Raw genomic sequence first — 26,973 nt, forward strand, 5'->3', positions numbered from 1 at the left:
GGACCACAAAAAAATCTTTGATATGTGGCATGAGCCACTTTCAGATCTTACAGGCTGGTATGGGATTTTCTGTAGGGGCGTTCTCCAGGAGGGACATGCAGTAGATATGGCAGTGACTTGAAATTCTATCTTTCAAATCCACAAGGCCTCTTTGCCAGTACCCAGGAAAAGTTTCAACCAAGCTTCCTATCACAGCCGGGACTTCTAATGAGCAGAAACCACAACCAAGGCTTTCTACATCTATTTGACGGAAGCAGGGATGCTTTGATAAATTGTACCTTCCCTGGCTCCTCTCACCCTCCTCTCAGACATGAATCTATTTCCTGAGGAAACTTATATACAAAGAAATACAAATAAATGCTGAATTAAATTCTCACTCGAAATTGGCCACCATCTCCATCGTCAAGTTCCAGGATATAACCCTCCACTGGGTTGTGGCTCAAAGGTGGCATCCTCCAGGCCAATGTCACACTGTTGTTTCTGGTGCAACACTTCTCCAGTTGCAGTAGTGGGACGGGTGGCACTGTAACAGGAACTGGGTACAGATTAGTGTAGCTCTGTCCTAGCTCCTCGGTCTGTGCCGGGAGGAGGACCACAATCACTCATTTCTTTCCCTTCATGGGAGTCAATGTTATTATAGAATGATTTGGGTTGGAAGGGATCTTTGATGTAGTCCGACACTTGAAGAGAGCCCTTGAAACAAAGCCCAGTAAAAAATAAATAACAAAATGTCATTATTTAGCTAGACAAACCATTTGGTTGAAATATGTAAATTCAAACATATTTGGAAATAATTCCAGTTGCAATGTTTATCTAACTCTCTAAGTTCAGCTGGCAAAAGGAACATCTGTATCACAGGAGACTGCTTGTAGCTCTGTCCTTTCAGAAATTACAGCTGCAATGCTACCTACAGAAATGTTTTTTTACTGACTGGCATAGGAAAAGCACCAAGGGACTATGGAGAAGCATTTCAAAATAAAAGTAAACAGAATATAACATTCAGCCATGCCCCTGTGAGGAATGAGGCCTCCACCACACTTTCCCTACTATGCACACCTAAACCCTCCCTGTTCATGCCTTGCTGGAAATTATAATGAGAAATATCCATCTCTTAGAGAGATTTGGCACGTCTTGTGCACGATTGAAATCACACAGGATAAGTGGGATAAACGTGACGTACAAACCCTGTCTGTTCTTCTGCCCAAGGCTGAATTTCAGTGCTAAGATCATTTCTTCAGAGCTGCATGACGTCTCGCATGAAGCTGAGTGCTCTGAGCATTCATTGACTGAGCTCTCAACTATGTCAATTTGCTCTTCTTTTATATACTCCACTTGGAGCCTCTAGTTTATTTTCCTCCTCTGCCTGCATGAGAGCTAAGCCCTTGAGCAGTTCCCTTCATCCCATTTAACCCCTGAGTGTAAAAAAAAGGTTTGCTCACTCTTCATGTAACAAACATTGTGGAAAAATAGGGAAAATGCCCCTTATTGCATCAAGGGTCTAACGCTTCACCCCCACATTGGAACTGGGGCAAAAAATCAACATTCCACTAGTGATAAATAATACAGAAGTTACCCTCTGGCATTACCCATCACTGCAGAGAACCCAGGAGGTTGGTAGCCCAACAGAATGAGCGTGGTGTGTTACAAAGGAGCTCTATAAACCAGCTCTTGAAGAATTTTCTGCAGAAAGAGAAGGAAAAAAAAAAGGCAAAAAAGACCCCCATCTTGTTGCTTTTTCTTAGTCTTCAAGAATGATTCAAAGAGTATAATAAATAAATAAACATCTACTTGTTTTTTACACATGAAAAGTTCAGATTTTTCTCTGGAAGGCACTATGAGGTAACATAAATGTGGCATTGTGGGAGCCAAAAAATGGAGGGCAATGAATTCAGAGATAAAGGCTGATTAACTAACCATTTAAATGGTTAGCTAGATGGCTAACTAACTCTCAAGAGACATTGACTGGGTCTCTCCAACTTCCAAATCTTCCTCTGGCAGAACTAAATGAAAAACTCATTCTTGAAGCTTGTAAAGTACAAAACCACCATAATTTCTGAGCTGTACAGCCACTCAGAAGTCCATGGGTAAAAAAATCCCACAGAGCAGGTGTTCAGCTTTGCTGGATTAGACTTGCCATGCTTGCCCTCTTGTCTCCCTCCTGCTGCAGCCGGACACAGATGGGCAGAGGTTTACCCTGACCTCAGACTTCCTCAGGGAGGAAAGAGGCTGAACACTTGTGAAAGTCATAGAAAATATGGAAGGTGTTGAATAACTGGGACGCTGGGATACACTTCAGAGTAAAAAGCCATGGGATGGCACAAAGACAAGACAAATATAGGTTAACTACCAGAAAAGAAGTTGTCTCAGATGTTAAATAACAGCACTGTCCCATTTATTGCTCAACTTAAAAGTCCCCTAGAGAGTTTCTGAAGGAAAAGATTAAAAATATAAAGGGAGAAATGATACTACTTTGGCACAGCAAGACCTATTAATGAGCTTGAATAACATCCTGCTATTTTGAAAGTACTTCACAGAGGTCATGCTTAGCTAAAAAATGTGCCTTGTGTCAACCCAAAACACATTGCTTTGTGAAGTTGATCTCGCTTCATAATAGAATAGGGCTGTTCTAAGACTTTATTATTTGTCATCTTGACAAAGCAAGTAGTGCAATGATACCCTCTGCCTTCCCAGATTGAGTTTTAAGAACATGAATGTAGTGGGAGAGTGAGACCCTTAGAATACCCTGAGTTGTAGCAAGAGCACTAAAAACAGTGTCATCAAGAGAGAAGGAAAGACCAGAGGCAAAGACCTGTTTGTGATGCAGAATAAGCAGAGCCAGAGATAAAACCTAGTATGAAGCATTACTGTTTTATTATCAGAGCTGTGCAACTAGTGGCTGGAGAAGCAGAAGCTGAAGATGTCTCTGAGGAGTTGTCAGGGACTGTTCTGTGGAAGAGGGAAGGAGCCATTCCTGACAATGAGTATACAACCGACTTCTCGGAGGTGGCGCAGATAAGCAAAGGGTAGTAATGTTCTTTCCTATGTTATACCTAGTCTCCCTTTTACAACAAATCAAGATTGCATGGCCATTCCAGCTATTTGAACAAAGAAAATGAGGAACACATATTATTTGCCTTTGTTTATAGCTTGAACTGAGAAAATGCCTGGTACACAATGTGCCACTCATTGAAGAAAGAGGAATTACGTGCCAAGGCACTGAGAAAAAGCAAGAAAGAGAAAAACACTCAGACAGAGGAAGAAGATCTCAGAAAGATCAGCAAAGCAGCAAATAGTAGAGCCATTCATGTGTCTCAGCAGGTCAGCCAGCCTGGGGACTGTGGTACTCTTACCAAAGCAGTCAGTGAGACATTTTGGTCAATCTGATTGCTTGAGCATCACTTCTGCATCTATCACATTTCTGGCCCATGCACATCTAATCTGGTACTGAATTGCTTTTGTTTTTTGTAAAAAGAAAAAAAACAAAACGCTCCCTGATCTTTATTTGCTGAGATTGGCTTTAGATGTGGGCTTACAGCGTCCACCAGTAAGGTACATCAACAAGTCATCAGAGCAAATCTAATGTGATTTGTTCTCATTTTCATTCTTCTTTGTTCAACACAGTGAATCAATGTTTACTTACAAGCAAGCTTTCATTCTAAATGATCCATGCAAGTGCACTGAGGTTGAATGAGGCCAGAGTTTGAAAAAAAAAGTTAGAAATTCAGTCATGCACTAAGCATCAATAACAGTATTACTGACCTTGGTTCACAAAGCATTTGTCATGAAACATCCTGCAGCTGGGAAAGCTGCACTGACCTTGTTCTATTCGGCTCTCCCCAGAATCCCTTTACAGATGTTCTCTGATGCCTGTAGTGCATCTACTCTTGACAGATCAATCTGTACAGCGTGTTTATAACACTCCCCACTCACCACCAAGTGTTTGGCAAAGAGTGATGACACATGGGTGTGCTAAGATTGGAGTAGGTAAGATTGGAGAAGGAGGAGCAGAGGTGAAGAGACAGATCTTTTTGTGTGTGAAGCTGGAGGCTCAGAAGTCCCAGTGATTTTGCTGCAGCACCCTGCAACACCAGCTCTTCTCACTGCAAAGTGATTCTCCTAGTGGAGAATCCCCCCCTACTCCAATGCTTCCTTTGTATTACCTGTATTTTGAGATGCAAGACCACTAATGCATAAGAAGATAACACAACATTGGTTGATGTCCATAGAGGTAAATATGTCCAAAAGGATGCCAATGGATGTAAATTTCGGAAACAAAAATGCCAACACATCAGACTGAGTAATTCAAACAGATTTCTAGTCATAAGCTGGAAAATATAAATACATCCGTATGTACTAAATTGTCCTTGGTACCTATGGATGTTGGCTCTGGACTAGTCAGTGGCTTGTGCTGCTCAGGGACATGGAGGTGCAAAAGAAAATAACACAGTCCCTTATGCCTCTGTAGCAATGGTAAAGGAAAAATGACACAAAGATGTGAGAGATGACACCAAGCTTTGTGGTGTGTCATCCAGAGGGACCTAGAGAGGCTCAAGCAGTGGGCTTAGATGGTTCAACAAATCCAAGCGTAAGGCCTTGGGTGATGGCAACCACCACTACCAGTACAAGCTGGGGAACAGAAGGATAGAACACAGACCTGCCAAAAAGGATGTGAAAGTACTGGTGGATGGCAAACTGGACATGATCCAGCAATGTGCCCTCGTAGCCCAGAAAGCCAACCATATCTCCTGGGCTGCATCAAAAGAAGTGTGGCCAGTAGGGTAAGGGAGATCTTGCCACTCTACTCTGCACTGGTGAGACCTCATCTGGAGTACTGCATCCAGATGTGGAGTCCTCAATACAGGAGAGACGTGAACCTGATGGAGTGCCTTCAGAGCAAGGCCACAAAAACGATCCAAGAAACAGAACACCTCTTCTACTAGAACAGGGTGAGAAAGCTGCAGCTGTTCAACCTGGAGAAGAGAAAGTTCTAGGGAAACATCATAGCAGATTTTCAGTATCTAAAGAGGAGATTATAAAAAAGAAGGGGACAGCGTCTTTAGTAGTGTCTGTTATGATAGGACTAGGGGAAATGGTTTTAAACTAAAAGAGGAGAGATTTAGATTGTACATAAGGAAGACATTTTTTATGATAAGGATGATGAGGCACTGGAACAGGTTGCCCAGAGAGGTAGAGGGAGTCCTCTCCTTGAAGACATTCAAGGTCAAGCTGGAGGGGGCTCTAAGCAACCTGACCTAGATGCGTATGTACCTGTTCATTGCAGGGGAGTTGGTCTAGATGACTTTTAAAGGTCTTTTCCAAATGATTCTGTTTCTATGATTCTATAAATGGCATTTCCACTGCTGTTTGCAGTATCTGCAGCCAGGCTTGGCCTTCATGTACACCAGCTGGTGACAAAACTGGTGGGACATGAAGCGTATTCCCTGGTCATTGCCAAGATAGCCCCAGGAAAAGCCCTTTCTGAGGGATAACTCTTTAAGTGCCACTGGGGAGCAATACTCAACCTGGTCTGTAACCTCTCTGCAGGTTTGAGCAGAAGCTGTCCAGTCCTGTCCTCTGCGTCTCAGGCTACGTCTAGCTCTGTGCAAGAGCTTAACTGTGATTCTACATCAAATGAGGATGTCAACAGACTGCAGCAGCTCTCATAGAGCTCCAGTGAATCTGGCTCAGTTAAAATCTCTAAGTCCTCCAGCTTACTGACAGATGAACATCCAAAAGCCAAATGCCTAAGCTGTTCTCACCTCAAGTGACCTGTGGTTAATTAGCAACTTAAGTGGATAGTTTAGCTAAATTCTTTATATGTTTGGGAGGGAGAGTGGTGCAAGATTAGTATTAAATATATTTAATAATAAATATGGCCAGCATTAGATATAAACTGATTTAAACAGATAAATGCAGAGAGTATTCGGGGAAGTTTTATCAGTATTACTCAGTCTCTCGTCTGCTTTTCAGAGGAGCAACTCTCAGACAGTTTTTGACAAACTTCCTTAGCACAGGCTGTTTCTGTGGAGGTGCAGGCCACTCCTAGTGAGCAGACTGTGGCCTTTAACTGTTTACCCATTGTTTCTCCATACATTCACCGGCCAAGTGATCCACCCTAATTACTCCATCTTGAGTATCACGTGTCCAGAATTAGGCCCAGAGAGAACAGATAAACTGAACACAAATCCTTATACTTATTTAGAGAAAAAAACAACAAGAACAGCAAAAGCTGATATACAAAACACCACATCCAACATCACAACATGAATGCCCATAACTCATTCATTAACTTCAGAAAGCCTCTACTCTATCATCTACTCACATAACTAAGGCTTGAATCACCACAGAGTGAAGATCATGGCATGATTCCCAGGGATCACAATGGGTTTAACATCTAGATAGTCTATGTATCTCTCTAATCTACTCTGTATAAACCAAGTACATTACAAGCATGTGATTGTTAATATATATTTTTTTGCCCTTAGCATCTGCTGTTTATCAGCTTCTGCTTTTAAGTAATTTCCTTTACCTCCTTTTCCTTTTTCTGTGTCCCTCAGGATGATTCTGACACCTGGAATCGAGGAACAGTTTAGCAATTGGACTACATTCCTTCTGTCTCCCAATTTTATTTTAATCATGACACAGTTTTTACATGGGTTTATAGGGCTTATTTCCCTATAGTGCTTATTTCCCTATTCCAGCATACGTGTGCTGAGGGAAATATTTATTTACTACTTTAACTGTTCCTGATCAGATGGGGATGACCAGCATTTCAATTAGCTGTGTTCAACCTACTGAATGCTGTAAAATGGAGTAAAGTTTCACGCATCTAGATTCTTCTTAATCAAAGATAAATTTTTCACAGTAGGACTTTCTGTTATCTCTTCAAATATTTAACTAGCCCTGGCATCACTTGTCAAGGTCACTGCATACCAGGTGAGTACACCATTTTAGGAAACACCCAATAACCTGAATTTGCTTGAAAACTTTTTAAAAACACCCAGAAATCTCAAGCCATTTCTCTTTCCTTCCTCTGCACCTCCCTTCTCTCCAGCACAATTTCAACACTAGCATGAAAAAAAAAAAAATAAATAAAAATCAGAAGAGCTCACCCCTACATTTCATCTGGATAAAATCCAGCTGATGAATGGCTTGCAGTAAGGGTTCACTATCCAGCGTCAGGTCAAACTCGGCAGACACTTTTGGCTCCAAGGCTCCTTTGACCCACTGTTCCTGAGATACCTGGACACGTTTGATTAAAGCATCTGAAATCTGAAAGAGACCATCAAGCTTTTGATGAAACTACGGATGCAGAAGCACATCAGAAGACATGAGAAGTGACAGAACAGCTGTGAGATGCAGCACAAAAGAAACAGGAGTACGACAGCATGAGAGTTGAGATGGGATCCTGTAATTCTGAAGGGAGTTCCATTTATGTTACATCCTTTGGTCTCCTCCTTTCAAAAAACATTCTCATCTTAGAGTACAAAAATAAAAACTGCATTTGTAAAGGCCATTAGTATTGTTACAGATCACATCTCTGAATGCCTCGTCACTTCAGAATTCTGTTCTGATCTGCACTGTATGGCTCTGCTCTCCTGTTCAAACAGCCAGTTGCTTAAAGAGAGGCTGACATGTCAGAGGTTCTCTCCATTTAGCAGAGATGATTCAGTTGAAAGAAATACAAAAATCAAATGGGAGAGAAGGTGTTTATTTCTCACAATAAGGGAGATAGGTTGTCGCACAGATTTCCTAAGAACATGATGGATTCACTATCATTACATCAAAAACAGTTTTGTGTTTAAATCTTCATTCTTGCTCAGCCTATAATCACTTAGGCCACAAGTCAGAATAAGATGATCACAATGTCCTCTGTAAGTGAGATCTTGTCTCCACACAAATCATTGAACTCAACCTCCTTGAGTTCAGTTATGCCATTTGAGTACCTGTAATCCTTTTGAGTGACATTCCTGTCAATCAAAGAGAGTAAAATTTTTCTGGATAGGTCAGAGTGGGTTTTCCTTCATTGTAGGAGTTCAGATATCCTTCCTCACTACTGTCACTGGAAGATCCTTCTGTCTGGATTACTGTACCAGAAAGTCCCAGCCACTCTGTGTGGTAAGGAGGAGCCTTCCTGTAACCCTGGAGTCACTTACAGGGCTGCTGGGTCTCTTGGCTGTGTTTCTATATACTGTCTGCAGGAGCAGTTGCTCTGAGTAATGCAGTACTTCAGTGTTTGCTGGTTACCTTGAAATTATTGTCAGATAAACCAGAAAAATGAACAGGAAAAAAAAAAAAGAAAAAAAAGTACATTTTTATATGAAAGGTGAGTGCCAAGAACGAAGACCCAAAGTTTATAGGAAAAGTAAGCTGAGTGGTAAACAAAGCATCTGAAGTACCTAAGTATGTTTGTTAGACCTAAAGGCCACATTTGTCCTGTAGTATCCAATTGACAGCCTGCTAAAATGCTACACAGTCTCTGGGATTAACATACATCACACAGTCTTAACTCTTGTTTGAGACCAGATGTGACAGTAACCATCAATCTGGAGTGCTAATGGGTTTATGTTGGATAATTCTCATTCTGTTTTTCAGGGATACTGTGAGAGGCCTTGCATTCATGCATTCATGTGTGTGGCATGCCCTGTTTGGCTGACAGTCACATATTGGCCATTTTCTTTGGAGCCATTTCTTCTTAGGCAATAAAACTAATAATAATAAGGCAATAAAACTAATATGGCAAAACAATAATTAAGGAAAATAGTTAATAAAATGCGATTAGTTAGGCCAAGTAATTGATTGGATAACAAAACACGTATTTTTTCTCATCAATTGACCCTTTCATGACTTGCTCCATCTTCTCCCTCGTCTCAGTGATGATAACCATGAAAGACTCATCCTGCTTCCTCCCTGGGACCTGGGTTGCACAGCTCCTGCAAATGAGCCAGAGGGAGTCAGACAGCAAAGAGATACTGTCAGTCTTCCTTGATGTAGGCTTACATGGGATCCAATCATAAAATCTCTCTCAATATATTTACAGAGGCAGACTCCAAGGGAGCTTCTACACATTTGAAAACTCTTCAGACCTTAGCACAAGCTTCCAATAAGTTGTCTGTTGCAGAAAGGATGGAATGAAACCATAAGGTTTAATGATATTCAAATTGTAACTGGCATGATTTTTGGCTAGGCCTTATAGACGTTATCAGCAGGAATCTGTCTTAGAAGGGGAAGACACTAATTAGCAAAGCTGTATACTTCTATATTTACGTGTTAAATCTTTTTTTTTTAGATCTTTTTTACCCCAGTTCACCCAAAAGGAAAATACCTGTAAAAACCCAGAGGGATCATTTTCTTTGATAACTTCTAGGCAGTACTCCATAAGCCCTGTTGACTGACGTAGCTTCAGCGTACAGTGGTTTATCTGGTCCCAAACAACCTGGAAAACAGGCATCAGCACAGTTCTGATAATTGCTTCAGCTTACAGTGAAATGTATAAAATTATTTCAGAAGAGGCAACAAATGGGAGAGCGTGTAAAAGCAGTGCTTAATTTAGCTGCCATATGGCCATTGCCACAACTCCATCAGCTACGCTCGCTTGCTCCGTATTGTAAATACCGATAATTAGTTTGGCAAAATGTTGCGCACGGGGAATCTCAATTTTCAGAGCAGATTAATTGCTCAAAGCTCAGGTTTGCTGGGGGCAGAAGGAGCACATAACATATTTTTGCATTTGCAATATTCACATTTACAATTGCGCTTTCACTAAAAATTTGAGCTTTTGAAAAATCTTTGCCTTAAAAGACAAATATTACAGAGGATAACTGCAGATTATACTCTACTGTTCTCTTCACAATTCATCATCAATCCTGTTCAGCTTAAGGATGCACTGCTAGAATTAAGAATTGTAAAAGGCATCTCTTTTTTTTTTTTTTTTTTTTTTTTTCAGATTTCAGACTTTATTCTGCTGTAAATTAGGCCTAGTAGCATTGTGTTCAGTAGCACAACTCCTCAGTTACCCCAGGATAACAGCAACAAACAGTGGGATAAGCAATACTGTTAGAATCATCTCCTTATTGTTGGCTCTTGTTAAGCATGGAGACTTCCAAACGCTGATCTCAGGTTGATTTTATTCATTGCTTTTCATGTTGTTTTTCACTTTTATATCTCCTCCTGTCTTAGATACTATTAATGTTACCCACACTGTAATACTTCAGAATCACTTATACAGTTCCACATTTCAAGAAACTTATCCATTTTTTCACTTCCACTTTGTTCATCCACTTACAGCTTTCTTTTCCTTCCTTTACAGTGTTTCTTTAATATCTTCTAAGTAGCACATGGGCATCTGGAGGCTTGCTTGAATTTTGAAGATTTGAAGAGACACCAAAATCCCCAAGGTTATACCTGAGCAGAAGTGTTTTTTGCCATTGGAAGGATCCACACATGCCTAATGTTAAGTGTACAAGCACATTTCTACTAAACTGCTGAACAGAACCTGCTGAAGAACTTCAGGATTGGGTCGTTAGGAATTTGCACTGTGTAAATGGCTGGGGACTTGGCAAAATGCACAGTAATACCAGGTATCAACAGCCACACTGAGCTGAATACTTAAAGCTGTTTAGAGCTGCACTTACCTTTAGTTTGTGCTCACGTTCCTTGGTCACTTTTGTGAGCAGTTTGGCCTTTTGTCGTGTTAATGCATCAACCAAGGCATCACACTGAGCAACAAGACAGGCTTCGTAATCCAATCCATTCTCCTAGAAGAAGAGTCATATTCATGAAAGAAAACATGCTTTATAGCTACACTATTGTTTATTCTTACCTGTTTTTTTTCCATTCAGAGATATCCTTTCAAGGCTTTCTCATTCCTATTGCCTTTCTGATTTCATTACTGCCGTGTCATTAATAGCTGCATGCTATAAGATGAAACAGGAAGATGCCATGCTGCAAAGTGGGCTTCTATGAAAACCTTGATTTACTGGCACTTTTCAGACTGCAGATGTAGTACACCATAACATAAAATCAAAACCTACTGCACACTCATACATAAGAGGAGTCTGTCCCACTCTGCATAATTAACCCATTTTAGCTCCTATGAAATCACTAGCTAGTACTCACAGTCTTTTGTTGACAGTGTGGTAAACCCTGGTGGGCAGAGGTCAGCAAGTGTGGTGCACAACTTGTACCCCCTACAAAGCCCGGCTATCACTCAGCCCTCCATCAACTTCCATAGGGTAAATGAGGAACAAACTGTGCTACCACCAGCTCCCAGTACAGCTGAAGAAATCTGGGTGAATGATACAAAAATGACTTCTGCTTGCAGGTGATAACTTTCCCTGCTTGAGGAATTGGTGCTGCAGCACCCATTTGAAGGAAAGCTCTCCCTCACTTCGTCTGCTGGTGAGGAAATCAGGAAAAAGTTTTCAAGGTCCTATTACCACAAGATGCTCTGCTGTCCTATCAGCTTTACTCCCAGTTCCCAAATCATGGAAAAAAAAAAAGAAAAAGAAAAAAAAGACTTTAAACATCTGCTTAAGGAGAAGCATGTCAATGGAAAGCCATCACACATCTCTAATTCGTTACTGTTTCTCAACTCTTTTGTTTATGCCACTCTTTTCTACTCCTTTGCCAGCAAGAAGGGATTGAGGAGAGACACCAGCTAGCTTGGTTACTGTATACAAGTTTATCCTAGACACCTCCTGTTTGTATCTTTCCCTCCTCAGCTTTTATCACACCTGATTCTCTCTTAAGCTTCTTTCTATCAAGCTTCTCTTGATGTGCTGTTTTCGTATATAGTGTGAGTCTGTACATGGCGGTGGTGCACCATTTTTCTCTTAATTCTCTGTTCACACATTAAACAGGGTGCTTGGCAATATGCCTCTTCCAAGTGAGAAAGGATGAAATTGTTACAGCAGATGGGAAAATGTGAAAATCAGATAATGAGAGCATTAGGGAGGAGCAAGGAAACAAGAGGGGTGATGAGGAACAGGAAGTTTGTGAAAAGAGACTATAAGATGTAGAAGTGACCTCAAAAAGGTGAAGGGAAGGAAGAAGAGGAGAAAGCAACAGCTCTGCAAAACAGGAAAAAGGAAAAAGAGATTATGAATTTGCAATCTGCCCCGGGTAAGACAAAAGCTCTGCTCCTCATAGCTCTGACATTCACAGTGAGGAGATAAAGAGTGCGGATGGCTAAGTGGTTTGGAATGCACTGAAACAAGATAATAAAATGTACGTGTGGCTCATTCCTTTGTGTAAAAATTAATTTATAAGGCATTTTTGCTGAGGAGTAAGTGTCTGTATGTATGCGTGAGGCGACCACCAGAAAACACCTATTAGAAATAACCTGCAGATATATAGAGATAACCTGAGATATATGGTTCTGGGTATGAATCTACATGTATAAATGTTTATCTGTCCCCGTGCCAAAATAAAAAATAAAACAAAACAACAACAACAACAAAAAAAAACAATCCAAGAACTACTCTTTGGTCCAACAGCCAAAAGGTACAGATCAGCTCATGACATTTCTAAAACCCTTCCCCTAAACAAAGTGACTGCACTAAATCTGCCCAATGGGAACAATCCCTGTACCAATTCCTTCACCTGGAAAGAGTGCAATTTCTCATGAGACAAAATGATGCCAAGGAGCTCCACAGGAGCCAGACAGTGTGAGTGATTGTCACCTAGCACCCAGAGTAACACCCTAGTCTTGTTTCACTTGGGCACACATATGCAGCTTTGTGTGCTGCTTTGCACACAATTTGCCAGTGATTTTATTGAAACACATTAAGAGATTTTACATCGTAGTCATAAATAGTCATAATAGACCTTAATAAAAACCTTTGGGTTTTAAGAGGGGGAAAAATTATTTAATGGAGCTAGGTGAATCAAGGAAAGAGTGGCAACAAGCTATTGCTTTAGATGATTTATTGCAGCCCAAAAATAGCTGCCAGTATGCACAGGAAGCTGCCGGTACGCTTAGAGGTGTCCATCCTTCCTGGACAATGAAAGAAGCCCAGGTGACTAGGCTAGATGGGCTGTTTAACTTTCAGATAGCAAAGGTCAGCTGAGAAAAACCTCAATGTGTTCAAAACACAGCACGTTACAGGCACCACCCAGCGTCTTCACACTGGTTTCTTTCAGCTAGATGTGCCCTTTTTTTACCAGGTTCTTCATCCTTCTTTGTTCTCTTCCCCACCATGCTGCAGAAGGCAGAGAGGGTGTGTGATTGTACTGCTCTGTGGCAATCTGAGAGCTTTGGCAGCACTTGCAGTACAAATCCATAATTTGCAGTGTTAAGCGACATTTTTGAAATGATTTAATCCTAAACCAAACGCAGATCATTGAAATTCTGCTTTGGCTTTCTGTTAGCAACAGAAATAAGACTTGCTTGTTGATGAAAGAAGAGCACGCATATCGTAGAGCAGACAATGTGACTGCAGATAGGAAGTATCTCCTTCCAGACACCACAAAGCTCAGAGCACAGCAGCATGTCTGCAGCCCCACTCTGCATGGCAAGAAGGGAGTTGAGGACCATATGACCTCCAGCACTGATTAGAGTGCAAATCTGGTTGGAAACAGAACTTGCTTCCTTTGGGGTTTGTGCCCTCAATTACTGCACTCACCGTGAGCCCTGTTCTGACTGTTCAAGCTGCGCAATTGCGTGCATGGAAATACTTCTCCTTTAATAAACAATCAAATTGACTTAGCAGCATGTGTTTCTTTCCTCTTTTTTGACTTCCTACAAATCGTCTAATAAACAGGCTGACTGGATTTTATCCAGCAACAAGTACATTTTTTAAAAATGCTAGATGAAAAACGATTAATAAATTCTGAGTGGGTAAAAAGGAAAATTTATCCTAAATGTCCAATTCAAGGAAGAGCCAGCAGGAAGGATGCTGAAAGCATGGCAGAGGGGTTCAATCAAATGCAAATCGACTCAGCTCTGGTGTCCAGTACTGAGTATCAGCTTCTTGCAATAAACAGCAATCCAGAAGCTAAAACAGGCTTATAGGCATTATTTGATGAGTAATTTTGCCTAGCATGCTTATATCCAAGAAAGGTTACATGATTCCAGGAAATAGAAGAACAGTGAAGGAAACAAAGCCATCAGATAAATTATTCACTCAGTTCTATTGATTACATATCATCAAAACAGCCAACATTCTACAGTTACCTGTATCTGCTGCAATAAATTTTTCAGCTGAACCAAAAATTCTTTAGCTTCCTTTGCTTTATCTGAAACACCATTTAAAGCCTGAGACAGTTGTGCCTGCAAGAGAAAAGAAAAAAAAACAAACAACAAAACAATAAAAGGAAAAATTGGAGATAAAATGTAAATATGTTTCTTACTAATCCTTGCTTTTAACAAGTAACAATGACCTAAAAGGCTTACTTGCTGTCACACATATTCTTAGACATGCAGGCTGCTTATGCTAGAAGAGAAGAGTTAAGATTTTAATTGTAGTAAGATTTAATAAAGGAGAAATATGCATGTGGGGGCAGTTAAGTATTGTGTCTGCACATTCCCCGTTATTGCAGTGATTCTGTAAGTCAAAATACTTTTTACAAGACTACTACCCACATATATAAGGAAATAATGGTCTTACACAGATACATCTGTCGTGCTGTGAAATTCTCAAGTGCTTTCCGAAATAGTGCTTCTGTTCATCAAAGCCTGAAATCTTTATAAGCATAGTACATTCTACTAAACCTATGACTGTAGAGATAAATCTGCGTTTTTAGACTTCACTGTTATGTCCTTTTAGGGCTTCAATTTTCTGTGCTCCAATCCAACAAATGGGTGAGTATTTCTGGAATAGCTAAAACAACCTCTTCCCCTTGCTCTTGGCAGGTGAGGGACGAGGAGTTCATTTGTTGTAAGCCCATACTGAAGACCCAGCTTCCTGTTGCTTAGCTTGCAACTGAGATCTTTACAGTGAACAAGCAGCTTCTTGAAGGACATTCAGGGTCTGGAGAAAGGAGGAGGAACCTGAAGGTGCAGTCCTTGCACAGTTTCTTTGACTGAGACTACAGAAACCATGCTTTTCCATCCGTCAGCCCGTGGCCAGTCCAAATCCAGCATTAGGTATCTGCCAGCATAACATGGAGGGATGGGATGGACCCCAATCTGAGTGACATTGGTGATGTTTTTTGCTGTCATGCTCAACCTTTCTCACAGGGCATGCACCTAATGCTGGGCTGTGGGCTCCTATGCCAAGTCCTACTGGTTAGATTCTCTTTTCACGGGTCTGCTTCTTTGCCACAATGGCTATTTATCAGACTGCCAATGCCCAAGTATTATCCTCATCAAACAGACATTCAACTGACATAAAGAAACAGAAAATGAAGCTTCCTTGCTAAAGTCAGGTTTCCAAAAGGTTGCAGTCTCTTGACTCCATAGGAGTAGAGGGTGCCTGGAGACAGAACTTTGTGCATAGGAAGGCACAAAAGCTATGAGAATTTCTTACAGGAGACCCAACTGTAATCCACAAGTCACCACTCATTCCCTGCTTCCACCTTTTTCCTGAAGGAGAGTAAATTGTTCCACTTCTGAAAAGGGCACAGATCAATTCCTCATGCATGCAAAGTTTGGGGCTTATCTCCCACCCGAATGCCCTTAGACAGTCTGTCCTTGGACTCACTTGGGTGCTCAGGGCAAAAAGGAGCAGGACCAGCACCTCCTTGTGCGCACTGCGTGCCCCAGCTCTGAGGTCACAGCCCTACAGTGATGTGTGGGCAGGGGGCACCAGCACACCCTTACTGGAAGCAGAACTGATTTATAAAGAATGAAGTCATATTTGTATTTTTTTCCCCTCATATTCACACAGACCTTCCTCTTTATGCCCACTAGTAGGCATTCCATTAGTGCTATATTTGAAAATGAAATATGCTTTACTACAACTAATTTGTAACAAATGTAGTGGGGAGTACAACAATCACAGTGCTAGATGCTTGAACATTTAATAGTCTCTTGCACAAACTTCTGCTACATCATAAAACTGTAAAGCAATTCTGTTTGCTATGAAAGCTATCTGAGGCCACAAAAACAAACAATAATTCCTTAAAAGGGTCCTGTTCTCCTTCAACACAACTGATCAGGACTTGGATCTTCTTTCTCTGGGTTGATGTGTTTTCCATAGTTTAAAGCCCACCCTTGCTGACTGCACTTCCCATTCCACCCACAAGGACTTTGGTTTGTCCAGTTGATGTATGACAAGGTGGAACTTGCATGTGACAAAGTAGTGGAGACGCAGAAGAAAAAAAGAGGGCATGTAAGCACCATGTGCTCTGTTAGTGACTGGCCCAACAAAAACATACCAGTGTTTCAAGGATTGGTCCCAACAAAAGTAAAGCTTACACTTCTCCCACATCAGCCCTTACTCTCAAATCGAGGTGCATTTCACCAGAAAGGAAGAGCCAAAAGTTACAGATGGTCATCAGGTAAAAATCCAAAATCACACCAATGAATTTTAACCAACATGCACTACTATCAACTGGTGCAGTAATGTCTGGCTCCTGGCATTCTACCGTTCCAAGAGTCTGGAATAGAAACTTGACAACATCATTGATCAGATGACTCTAAAGTGAATTTCTGTGCTCATTAAAAACTGTGGTTGCATTAATACGACGACAGTGTGGAACCAGGGAGAAGATCAGATCTCTATTTATGAAACCCACTTAGAGGTAATAGCCCTGTTTTTCTAAGCATTTGTAAAAGATACCTTACAAAGCAGTGAAATCTAGTCATGCACTTCCCATTAAAACCAAACAGAACTACATGACTAAGCCCTCAGTAAACCAACCAAACCATAAAAAATGCCCTGCACACTCAGAGTGATCTCGCATGCTGCTGAATATTCACTTGAAGCCAAACTGAAATGTTACGAGCTCCACTGACTACAACAATTAATGATTCCTGACAAGCAATATTCTACCTACAGTTATCTTTACTTCAATACTAGTTTTTCAAGAAAAAAAGCAAAGATTCTGGAGGTAGACACAAGGTTCCTGCTTCTATCAAAGACAGGAACAGAGAGATAATGAGGGTGAGTAATTAAATCCAGATAGGCACAGAAGACTGATGCTTCCTTTGATTTTAGAAAATGAACCAGATAATGCCAATGCCCTCTTTCAACCGAGCAGTTCATGCTCATTTAACTTGTTTTCCCTCCATCTCTCTTCAGCAGCAGATTAGCTATTGATTAGACAAGCTTATCCTGGTGCTGCAAGCTGAAAGAGCCCTCATGTTTTTGGGAACACAACTCCTTCCTACCAGCAAATCAAAGCAGGCATGCAGACTCCAACACTTGCCTTCAGCTGCCTGACTGCCTTTCACACACCTGTCCAGGTGAAGTTTGTTTTGGCATTTCTATACATATAAAACCAGTGTGCAGATTGTGAAAAGTATGCACCATCTGTTTTCACATCCATAGGTCAAAAGGCCTACAAACATATATCCCTTCTTTCTGTGAAGACCTAAACCAACTTCTCTGGCAGTAGATTTGCAAAGTTTTACTTATTAACCAAAAGTTGTTGGTCCAGATAGGCAAGTAGTGTAATCGAGTGTAACAAAGACCATCTATGTCAGTGGATTTACAGCTGATTTATGCAGTTGTGGCCCTGTTTATATTTTCCACCATTTCTTATTTTATTGAAAAACATATAGCAGGGCAACGGGCAAACCTGTACCATTAACAAAGGCCAAAAATTCCTGCACAGCCATCAAGCCATTGGCACAGCTGGGAGTAAATGCCCTTCTCACTGCATGGTCTGAGACATCACACCAAAAAGTCTGTAGTTTTCTACTGTGTGTAGTTTTCTTCCCTGTGTAAGACTCAAGCAAAGGGGAAGTCAAACAATTTGAAGAGAAGGACAATGCACAAATGGAATGAAAACAGATCCTGAAGGAGAAGATGGGCAGTGATACTTGAAAAACAATTCTAGGGCCAGAAGAACGAAAATTGTTAGTTTTTAATTTTCTGTTATGGGATGGAACTGTGAGCTGTGAGAGGAGGGGGCATGGCAGTGGAACTCTTTACAGGGGAAGAATGCTGCCCCTTCCCTTAGGATAAGATAAGCAGGTGCTTATCACCTGGTGGGGAACAGGTGCTGACCTGCCACCTGAGCAGGCTCATGGAGAATCCCTTCTACCTGCTGCTCTACCACCTCTGCCAGGCTATCTGGGGAGAACACACACAGCTTGAATTCCATTTGGCTCACTGCATGCAGTAATACTTCAGTATGAGTAACTTATGGCTTGGCCGAAGTCACTTCAGGTAATAAACCAGTAGAAATTGCTGTATGTGAGAACTATCACGAAGCGTAAGTATCTAATTCTAGGGCAATTTATCCAAATGAATGTGAGCTGATGATTTAGGCTATTTGTCTATGATTCCACTACGTTTATTTTCTGCCAAGTACATTGTTCTAGGAAAAGTAGTAGCTACAAGAGCTCAATGTCAGAGTCCCCAAATCAGTTAATTCTGAAGCTTATTTAAGCTTCCACTAGATCTTCCACCACGAGTCTATAAATCAAGAGGAATCACATTTTGTGATAAGGTACTTCCAGAAAAAAAAGAAGTGGACAAACCAACAAGCTCTTGTTCATTTTTTCAACAACAGGAAAACAGGAAAATGACTGTCAGCACACACTTACTACACCAAAGTTTATCACACTGTTCAGAAAGGCTTCAACCAATCTTAAAGTAAATTGTAACACAACACAAGCTAGTCTCTCACAGCACAGAGAACATTAACCATGTTTCAACAGTGAGCTCAGTCACTGCTCGTTTGAGTAATTCTGTACAGACCTAGATCCTGCCGTTAGCAGTAGTGATGATCTGTTCCTTCTGCACCAAGAGAACAACTCCCCTACAGTCACATTAGGGAGGAGCTGGCAGAGCCTTTGGCAAAGAGCATGCAAACTCTGGCATGCATACTGAAGGACTCTCAGATCCACAAACTATCATGCTCACTCCAAGCCTCTTTTGGGAATTCTTAAAATCAAAAGTCAAAATTTTCTCTTACTAAAAGTCTTAGGTTTGTGCTCTCCCACTCTATGGCTGGAAAACAAAGAGACCATTCTTGCCTTTGTCCCCACCCGTGGTTCTCCCTGGATAAGAGAATTTCTCTGGGTTTCCTATGGTGCTAACTGCAGGAGAGGAAGGGAATCCTGTGGCCAGCAAAGCTAGCCAAGTGTTCTTTACATGACCTGTGGGAAAAGCCTTTTCCCTCTATCTGGAAGCTCCAAAGTACCACTGTCAGCACTGAAGATGTATATTCCCCTCTGTATGTGCATCTGTCGTAACAAATCATTTTAGAGGGTCCATCATTCTTAATAAGAATGAGCTAACATCACATACTTCTTAAACTGTTATGGTCACGTTTTGCTCTTTATTCAAATGGCTGCAAAGACTTTTGCAAGGTAGGCATTGCCACATGATCCAGCAGATCTACAAAAACTGCTGCCTGTGCTGTGCAGTGGCCTCTGACTTGTCCCCAGGGGCCTCCAGAACTACAGAGCACCAGGGAAGGGAAGAGCAAGCCAGAGTGCAATGCAGTGGGAATCTGGTAAAGCTGCACCTGTCCCCAGAGCCCACTCTATTGTTGTCTACTCATGTCATGAAGGTCCCTCCAACCATCCCTTCTGGCCTCTTTGGTGAAGGTTCTTCACCAAAGGGCAGTGGGCATGGAATGGGCTGCCCAAGGCAATGGTCACAGACCCAAGCACTGGAGTTCAAGGAGTGTTTAGACAACACTCACAGATACAGGGTTTGGATTTTGGGTGGTGCTGTGTGGAGCCAGAAGCTGGGCTCAGTGATCTTGGTGGGTCCCTGCCAGCTCAGGATGCTCTGCGTTTCTATGATGCTTTGAGAACTGAGGAGAGGTGAAGATCTTTCTGAGGCACAGAAGACAAAATGACATCTCTTGACAGCTCCTGTCATGCCTTCCACCTAAAAACTTTGGGTGGTTGAGGGTTACTCTCCCTCATTGACAGGTGGATAAGAAGTCATGGTGAAAAACATCTGTGGCAGCACCTGTTGAGGTGAAAGGGGTGTGAGAAATGAAAGAAAGGCCACCCCTCCTCCTCCTGCTGCCCACAGGCCTGCATGGGATGGTCCAGAGCACAGCAAGGCTGGCTAAAGCCAGATGCCCGTCCAGGCCTGGTTCAGCCTGGCCAAGGTAAGGGAAGGCAGCAGCAGGAGGAGTTTGTGCAACACCACAAGACTCTGAGCAGAGACTGTGGATTGGAGAGAACATTGAAGAGCAAAGAGTGCCGTGCAAGGAAGAAAACACCTGGGATGTTGATGGACACAGAAGTTCTGAACTGACAGTGGGGAGACAAAGTCCTGCTGGCCCCCCAGCTCCTCCTTGCCATTGGCACGTGCTTCGTGCTTACCTTGTGCTGCTTCCACACGGCGCCCAGGGCCTTGACCTCGTGCTTGCCGTGCCTGCCGTCCTCCAGGCACTGGTAACACACGGGGCTGCGGCAGCTCACGCAGTACATGCTGTAGTTCTCCAGGTCGTGCTCGGCGCACGTCGGCAGTTTACGCCCGCCGCCCGCCCCCTTCCCTCCGCCGTCGCCCCCTCCGGGTGGGCCCGGGGTCCCGGGCGGCGGTACCAGACGGTGCTTGGCGAAGGGTCCGCGGGCAGGGTGGCAGCGGAGCTGGCAGGCGGCGCAGTACAGCACGTCGCACTGCTCGCACAGCACAGCCGCCGGCTCGGGAGGGCTGCGGTCGCACAGCTGGCACTTGGCGGCGGCGGCGGCGGCGCGGCCCTGCTGGTAGCGCTGCACGATGGCCTCCAGCAGCCGGTTGCGCTGGAAGCCGCGGAGGCCGCGCTGGTCCAGGGAGGCGCTCCGGTGGCACTGCGGGCAGGTGAGGGACGAGCCGGCGGGGCCGGCGCCCCTCTGAGACGCCGTCGCCCCGGGGGGTGCGGGCACCAGCGGCAGCACCCGCACGCCGTTGGGAGACTTCAGGCTGGGGGTGTAGGAGCCGTAGCCGCTGTCAGTTTCGCTGTGCAAGCTCAGCTTGTCCGCGTGGTCTACGCCGCCGCCCGCCGCACACTCCGAGTCCAGCGAGGCGGCCGGCCCCGGCCCCAAGCCTGGCCCCGGCGCGGCCGCGGCGGCCGCGGGCGGCGCGGAGCCCCGCGGCTGGAGCAGGGCAGGCAGGTGCTGCTCGTTCTCCGGGGTCTGCACGGCGATGGTGCGGGCACAGGGCAGGCAGACATTGTGCGAGCAGGGCAGGATGATGGGCTCGCGGAAGAGCGAGCCGCACACCGGACACTTCAGCTCCTCTTCCATGGCCGCGGTTTCGCGTGCGCGGGCTCGGGCTCAGGCGGGCGGCGCGGGGTCGTGGCCGCCGGGCGCCTCCATCCCCCGCGGCGCCTGCGGGAGGTTCAGCACCCGGCGGGCGCGGACAGCTCCGGGCCGCAGCGGAGCCGGCGGGATGCGGGCGCTGTCCGGGAGCCGGCGGTGCCCGGGGCGAGGGGAAGCTCCGGCCCCGCTTCCCCGCTCGGGCGGGCGGGTGGAGCGCTGGGCAGGGTGCGTGGTCGTGCCGGGAGTAGTGATATATGGGCACGGGAGGCGGGGGCAGCAGGAGGAAGGGGCGGAGGGAGCCCTCTCCAGCAAATGAGGGATCGCTCGCCCTACGGCTGAGGACAGCAAAAACATTTTTTTAAAGGATCTCTCTACGGCGATGTCTTTATACGTTCAAGTAAACCCATTGTTTAGGCAACGGGATGAACGCAGGCGGGGTTCCGCTATCCGTAGGAGCCTTTTCTCCCCGCCCCAAGGAAAGCAGAAAGGAGGAATCTCCCACTAATGAACCAAGCGTGTTTATCTTTCACCCGTGCCTTACCCTACTTGAGCGTGACAAGGACGCACAAAACGTCAGGCACTGAAGGAAGAATGGAAGAGAGTTAAAGGGAATCCCGGCATGGAATTCTCTGGCTACACGGGGCAAAGGGGTAAGCAGCAGGGAGACGTGCGGCATCACCTCTGTCGTCACTGTATAAACACAACAGAAACTGCTGGAAAAATAAACGGGGGATGACAGCTGAAAGTTTGTAAACTGAGGACAGTTATTTTCAGGAGCAAGCAACCAGCAGTGGGAAATCCCCCATCTGTTTTGTTTACCCTACATAGGAAGAGCGTGGATGTAACAGTGGTTTATTTTCATAGTGAAGAGATTATACAAGTTATTTCACTGCTTTCTTTTTCTTTTTTTTTTTTTTCTGTTCATGTATCTCCTTTAAATGCCACGTCTGTTTTAACTTGAGCTTCATAAGCAGATTTTTTTCTTTTACTTCTAAATACAAGCTTATTGTGTCAGAGCAGCTTTTAAGATGCAGTCCTAACTCATGTCAGATGGAAAAATAAACATTTTTAAAAATCACCCCTCTTCATAACACTTCTTAGCCCACGATGTGCATTTTGTGACACTGGGTAGGAAAGGGTCTTCTAGTTTCCGATTTGTTTTTGCAAGGTTATTAAACTGTTGGTGCGTAGAAAAGGAGGGATGGGGACAGAGAGCATGAATATATTAAAGCTTCCATTTTGTTTTCATTGTTTCCTCTCTGCAATTCTCCTACTTGCAACTTGCCTGGACATCCTCATGACAAGCTAAAGGAAAAGAAAATCCCAAATGGGTTAAAGCTTTGTGTTCCTTAGTGTAGGGTCGAGAGAGGCAGGTTTGTCCCCTGGCACATAAAAATCAAAAGCAATGACCCACATAAAACTGCCTGTCTGCTGCCCAGGAATCTTTTTCTTTCATGTGACCTCTGTGCCAAGACTCAAAGCTGAGAGAAGGTCTGTGTTTGGGCTGCCTCCACCTGGAAGCCTCGGCAGTACAAGAAAGGTTATGAAATACTATTTATTTCAAAAATACCTTATGCTACTGTATCTCAAGAAAAAACTGTGGGTGGAGTGCTGTTACCTTTGTAACCTCTATTCTCTACTTTATCATCTGTCAGCAGTGGGAGTGATATATAATAAAGATTTCTTGCGTATGTACAGGTGAATGCAAATGACAGTGTGCAAGTATATGTTGGAAGCCATAATCCTAAGGTAATTAGGAAGGCATTATAAGCTTTTTTCCTTTGGACTTTTGCTTCATTTTTACCAATCTTATGCCAGTGATCATAAGCACACATTGATAATAGCAGATCTGAGACATATAAACAGAGCTGGATATATCAGACAGGAAGGGATGAAAATGAATAGGTATGAACACCAGACCCTAAGAGTACACATTTACAGTGGCTTTTTAGCTATGGCTGACAAGTTCTGGAGTTGAAACCCAGCGAATTTTGGATTTCCATCTCAAACATTACGGTTTGCACTACAATGTAGTACTGTTTTCCCTTGTCTACAGAGGGAAATGGCAAGAAGTACAGCATCTTTGAAGTGCCGTTATGATCAGCCAAACTGAGCTTTTCTCCTCCTCTCTAAAAGCTTGATGTGGTCTAAGAGCACATGTCCATAAATGATGATCTTTGCAACAGAGACAAAAATTTTACCTGGCTTTCTCTGTCCTGTGTTGTGACTTCTATGACATTCAAGATCGTTTTTCACCTACTTCATAAACTTGCTATAAACTTTTACACCCAAGAGAGATTTGGCTTTGAGAGAAAGAAGAGCTGCCCAGTGCGGTCCAGTGCACTACTGTCAAATCTCTTTCTCCGGAGGCCAGAACAGAAACTGAGGTAAGCACTGAAGTTTGGCACCAAGCTTGAGTGCTCTCTACAGACCCCACTGGTTCATTTGGGGTCACCCTTCATTTTGCTGAGAATCAGATCCTACTGAGGAGGCCCCACTGATGTCGATGGAGTTACTCCTAAAGCTCTGTTCAACCTGATAGAATCGGGCCTTTATCATGTTTTGTAACCAAGCCATTCTTACAGTGGCTATGAACCCGATGATTTTTCCTCTTTTCATGTTCAAATGAGTCTTTAATCTCTTGGAGCTGTAACTGTATAGGATAGCCTAGAAACCCTATTCTGGCAGTCATTGCTTTGATCTTTATTTTAATACTTCAGTATCACTAATATCATCCCCTTAAACTATTTACCCTGCATAAGAACTCATTAGCATCTTTTATATCCTCCAGCCAGAAAAAAAAAATAATAATAAAAAAAGCTAATGAAGTTTATAAATACACTTACCAAAAAAAAAAAAAAAAAAAAAAAAAAAAAAGCAGACTCTCAGTAAGGAGAGAGATGTGATTCATCTTTTTTGCTTCTCTTGTTTTATTGTTTATACTTTTTAATTCTGTTTCTCTGTTGTTTTTTTTTTTTCCATGTTTTTCATTTCTTCTATTTTTTTATTTTATATTTTTTCCTGCCCTCACATATTAACCTCTTCCCAATTAGTTTTCCCTTATTTTTTCCCTCAGCCTTTTTCCTCAGAAGCTGCCCACTGAGGTCACTTTGCTTTCTTCAGCTCTCTTCTTTTACCACAGCTGTCTGCCCACCCCTGGGGAGCTCTCTGATCCCAGCGCTCCAGCACCGCTCCCACTAACAGGCATCACTCAAAGCATGCATCTTGTAGCTTAAGAGGTAGCAGAGGGGGAAAAAAAGGATCTTTCCTCTATAGGTGCCTGTGTCATTGCAGTAAGAACTACAGAGAGAGAGAGTTCACAAAAACCAGAGAGGACAAAACAGGTGAGAGCTCTAAACAGTGAATACAGATACACGTTACATCTTTGCATTGCTCTTATAACAAACAACACACCACACAGTCTTTACCCAGAGTCCTGTTTCCAGCATCACTGGTGCTGTGTGCTCTGTTTGGGGGGTGATGTGGCAGTGGCACAGGAGATTGCTGCACTGGGGATTAGAGGAAAAGCTGATGTGTGGAGTCTGTGAGGCAGGGCAGCTCTGGAAATGGTAGCTGTGTGCTACTGTTCTCCCTTATTTCCTTGTTTTTAGAGATTTGCATTAGCTACATCATTTCAGTGCAACAGTTTCGAAAGTTCTTTTCCTTTCAGCTTGCATTCAAGTATCTATTATGTTATTTAGGGTTTTTAAATGTTTGCACATTGATTTGTTCATGAGAGAAGGCAGAGTTTGGCAGCAGCCCAGAAGTGTGTCACAGAAGCACGGCTGCTGATAGCAAGCTTATCTGTTGGCTAGCAGGAGACTATATCTGTAACACAAATGCATCTACATATTGAATTTTCTCTGTCAGAGGATTAAATCCACCAGGAAAAAATATAATTCACAACAGAGGACAATTCTATAGGGTGGAAATTTATTCAGACTGTCTGCTTAGTATTGTAATGTTCATTATTATGGTTAAGTGGCAGAACTTAATGTTTGATCCTAAACATTTATTGACAAATGCACTCCTAGGACTGCTCTAGCAATCTGCGAATTAAACTTTATATAGAGAAAAGCATTGCTTTAAACATATAGGCAAAAAAAAAAAAAAAAAAAAAAAAAAAAAATAGGTTGACACAAATATCAGTAAGTGCTCCATTTGAGGAACTTTTAGTAAGTATCTATGCTTTCTTTGTGATTTTCTTTCATCAAAGGCACTAATCTTATTTTTTTCCAAGAGTCCTGATTATAAATCTCATGTTTCTGTGGCATTATAAAAATCCTTCAGACTGAAAGCCTCCAGAATAACTCTAGGCATATTTTGGCTTTTCTGCCATGTGAGGAATCCTCCCTTTGCTGCTGTTTCAGGAGCAAGAGCCTTTCCTACTATTAAAATTCAGAACTCAGAACTCTGAAAAGGTGAGAAGGGAGCAGTGGACCATGCATCCGCACATGTATTGGAGAGCAAGAAATTGTGCCCTGCTTTAAACCTACTGTAGATCACAATTGACTACGGAACTATCATCAGCACCTTCATAATATGATTATTATAGAGAGCTATTATGACATTTGCTGTTCTTTTTTGTTGTTGGGTGTTTTTTTTTTTTTTCTTTTTTTTGAGTTAGTGTGCCAACTTCTTAGAGAGATTATTGTGTTTCAGTAGGTATTATGTCAGATCAGATCATGTCTCTCCAATTTGTATCCTCCAACAGCACCTCTGAATTCAAACAACCTCTGTGTTTCACTATCACCAGGACCAAACAAACAGTCTGATCAGGGAACACTGGGGATCCCTGTGCCATAGCACACGAGCCTACTGCACTCAGCTCACAAACTTGCACTCACCATGCTCACTTGAGGAGGAGGCTACAGAAAGCTGTCTTGCACACAGACCTGCAGTCAGTCATAACTCAGCCCTGGTCCTGCCCTGCCTCCCTGCTCTGCTGCCCCTCTGGTCACACCACTAGAAAGAGAAGAAGTTTGTCTGTCAGGCTTCCTAAAAAGATAGCTAAGAAGTATGTAAAATCCAAACCTGTTCTTACATTTGCTTTTGGCAGGTAGACTGGGAGGAGGTAGGATAAAATGACGATATTCAAAGCATAAGAGGAGGCAAGAGTGAGAGAAGATGGACAAATGCCTTTGACAAAAAAAAAAAAAAAAAAAAAGTGAATTATCTTAACACTGAAGTGGTAACATTTCCTAAGACACACAAGATAGGCTTGAAAGACACCTTGGAAAAAGCCTTGAAAATGAAACCAGGCTAGACATTTATGCATCCTGTCATAAAGCGGATGTAAATTGCCACCGTGTGGCAATCTCTCCACACATAAAGAAAATACAGAAATGAGGTAGTGAATTTTTGTCCCTGAAAGAGCAGACAATATTCTATGCACTGAACGAGGTAGCTGATTGCTTTGTGGCTATCTGAGAAAGGTCTTTTATCAAGAAGAGAAGTCTAAGTAGCTTTTCTCCAGCTCTGCTAAACATAAGAGAAGACAGAAAATGTTATCATTGTTTAGCAAAAGATAACAGATACTGAGGAAATTTCCCTGAACCATTAAAGGATCTATAAACACCCTAGCAGATAGACTTTGTTTTTGTATTCTATTCTATTTCTATTTGTTTTAGAGATCAGAACCTACCACAAGGCCT

At 42.9% G+C, this 26,973-nt stretch overlaps 1 protein-coding gene across 1 annotated transcript in view; it reads right to left on the reverse strand.

Annotated features, from left to right (window-relative positions):
• Positions 1-21,304, reverse strand: part of TRIM67 (tripartite motif containing 67) — a 31,571-nt gene extending 10,267 nt beyond the window's left edge. The window contains exons 1-6 of the mRNA XM_042819734.1: positions 20,402-21,304; positions 14,177-14,272; positions 10,635-10,757; positions 9,326-9,436; positions 7,113-7,272; positions 378-523 (exon numbers count right to left, since the gene is read on the reverse strand). Coding sequence (XP_042675668.1) covers positions 378-523; positions 7,113-7,272; positions 9,326-9,436; positions 10,635-10,757; positions 14,177-14,272; positions 20,402-21,304 — 1,539 coding nt within the window. The remainder of the gene's footprint in view (positions 1-377; positions 524-7,112; positions 7,273-9,325; positions 9,437-10,634; positions 10,758-14,176; positions 14,273-20,401) is intronic.
• Between the last annotated feature and the right edge of the window lie 5,669 nt (positions 21,305-26,973).

Source organism: Centrocercus urophasianus, unplaced genomic scaffold (genome assembly GCF_019232065.1).
Source record: "Centrocercus urophasianus isolate 14NV4802_14NV808 unplaced genomic scaffold, USGS_Curo_1.0 seq_10, whole genome shotgun sequence".
In the NCBI taxonomy this organism is placed as follows: Eukaryota; Metazoa; Chordata; class Aves; order Galliformes; family Phasianidae; genus Centrocercus; species Centrocercus urophasianus.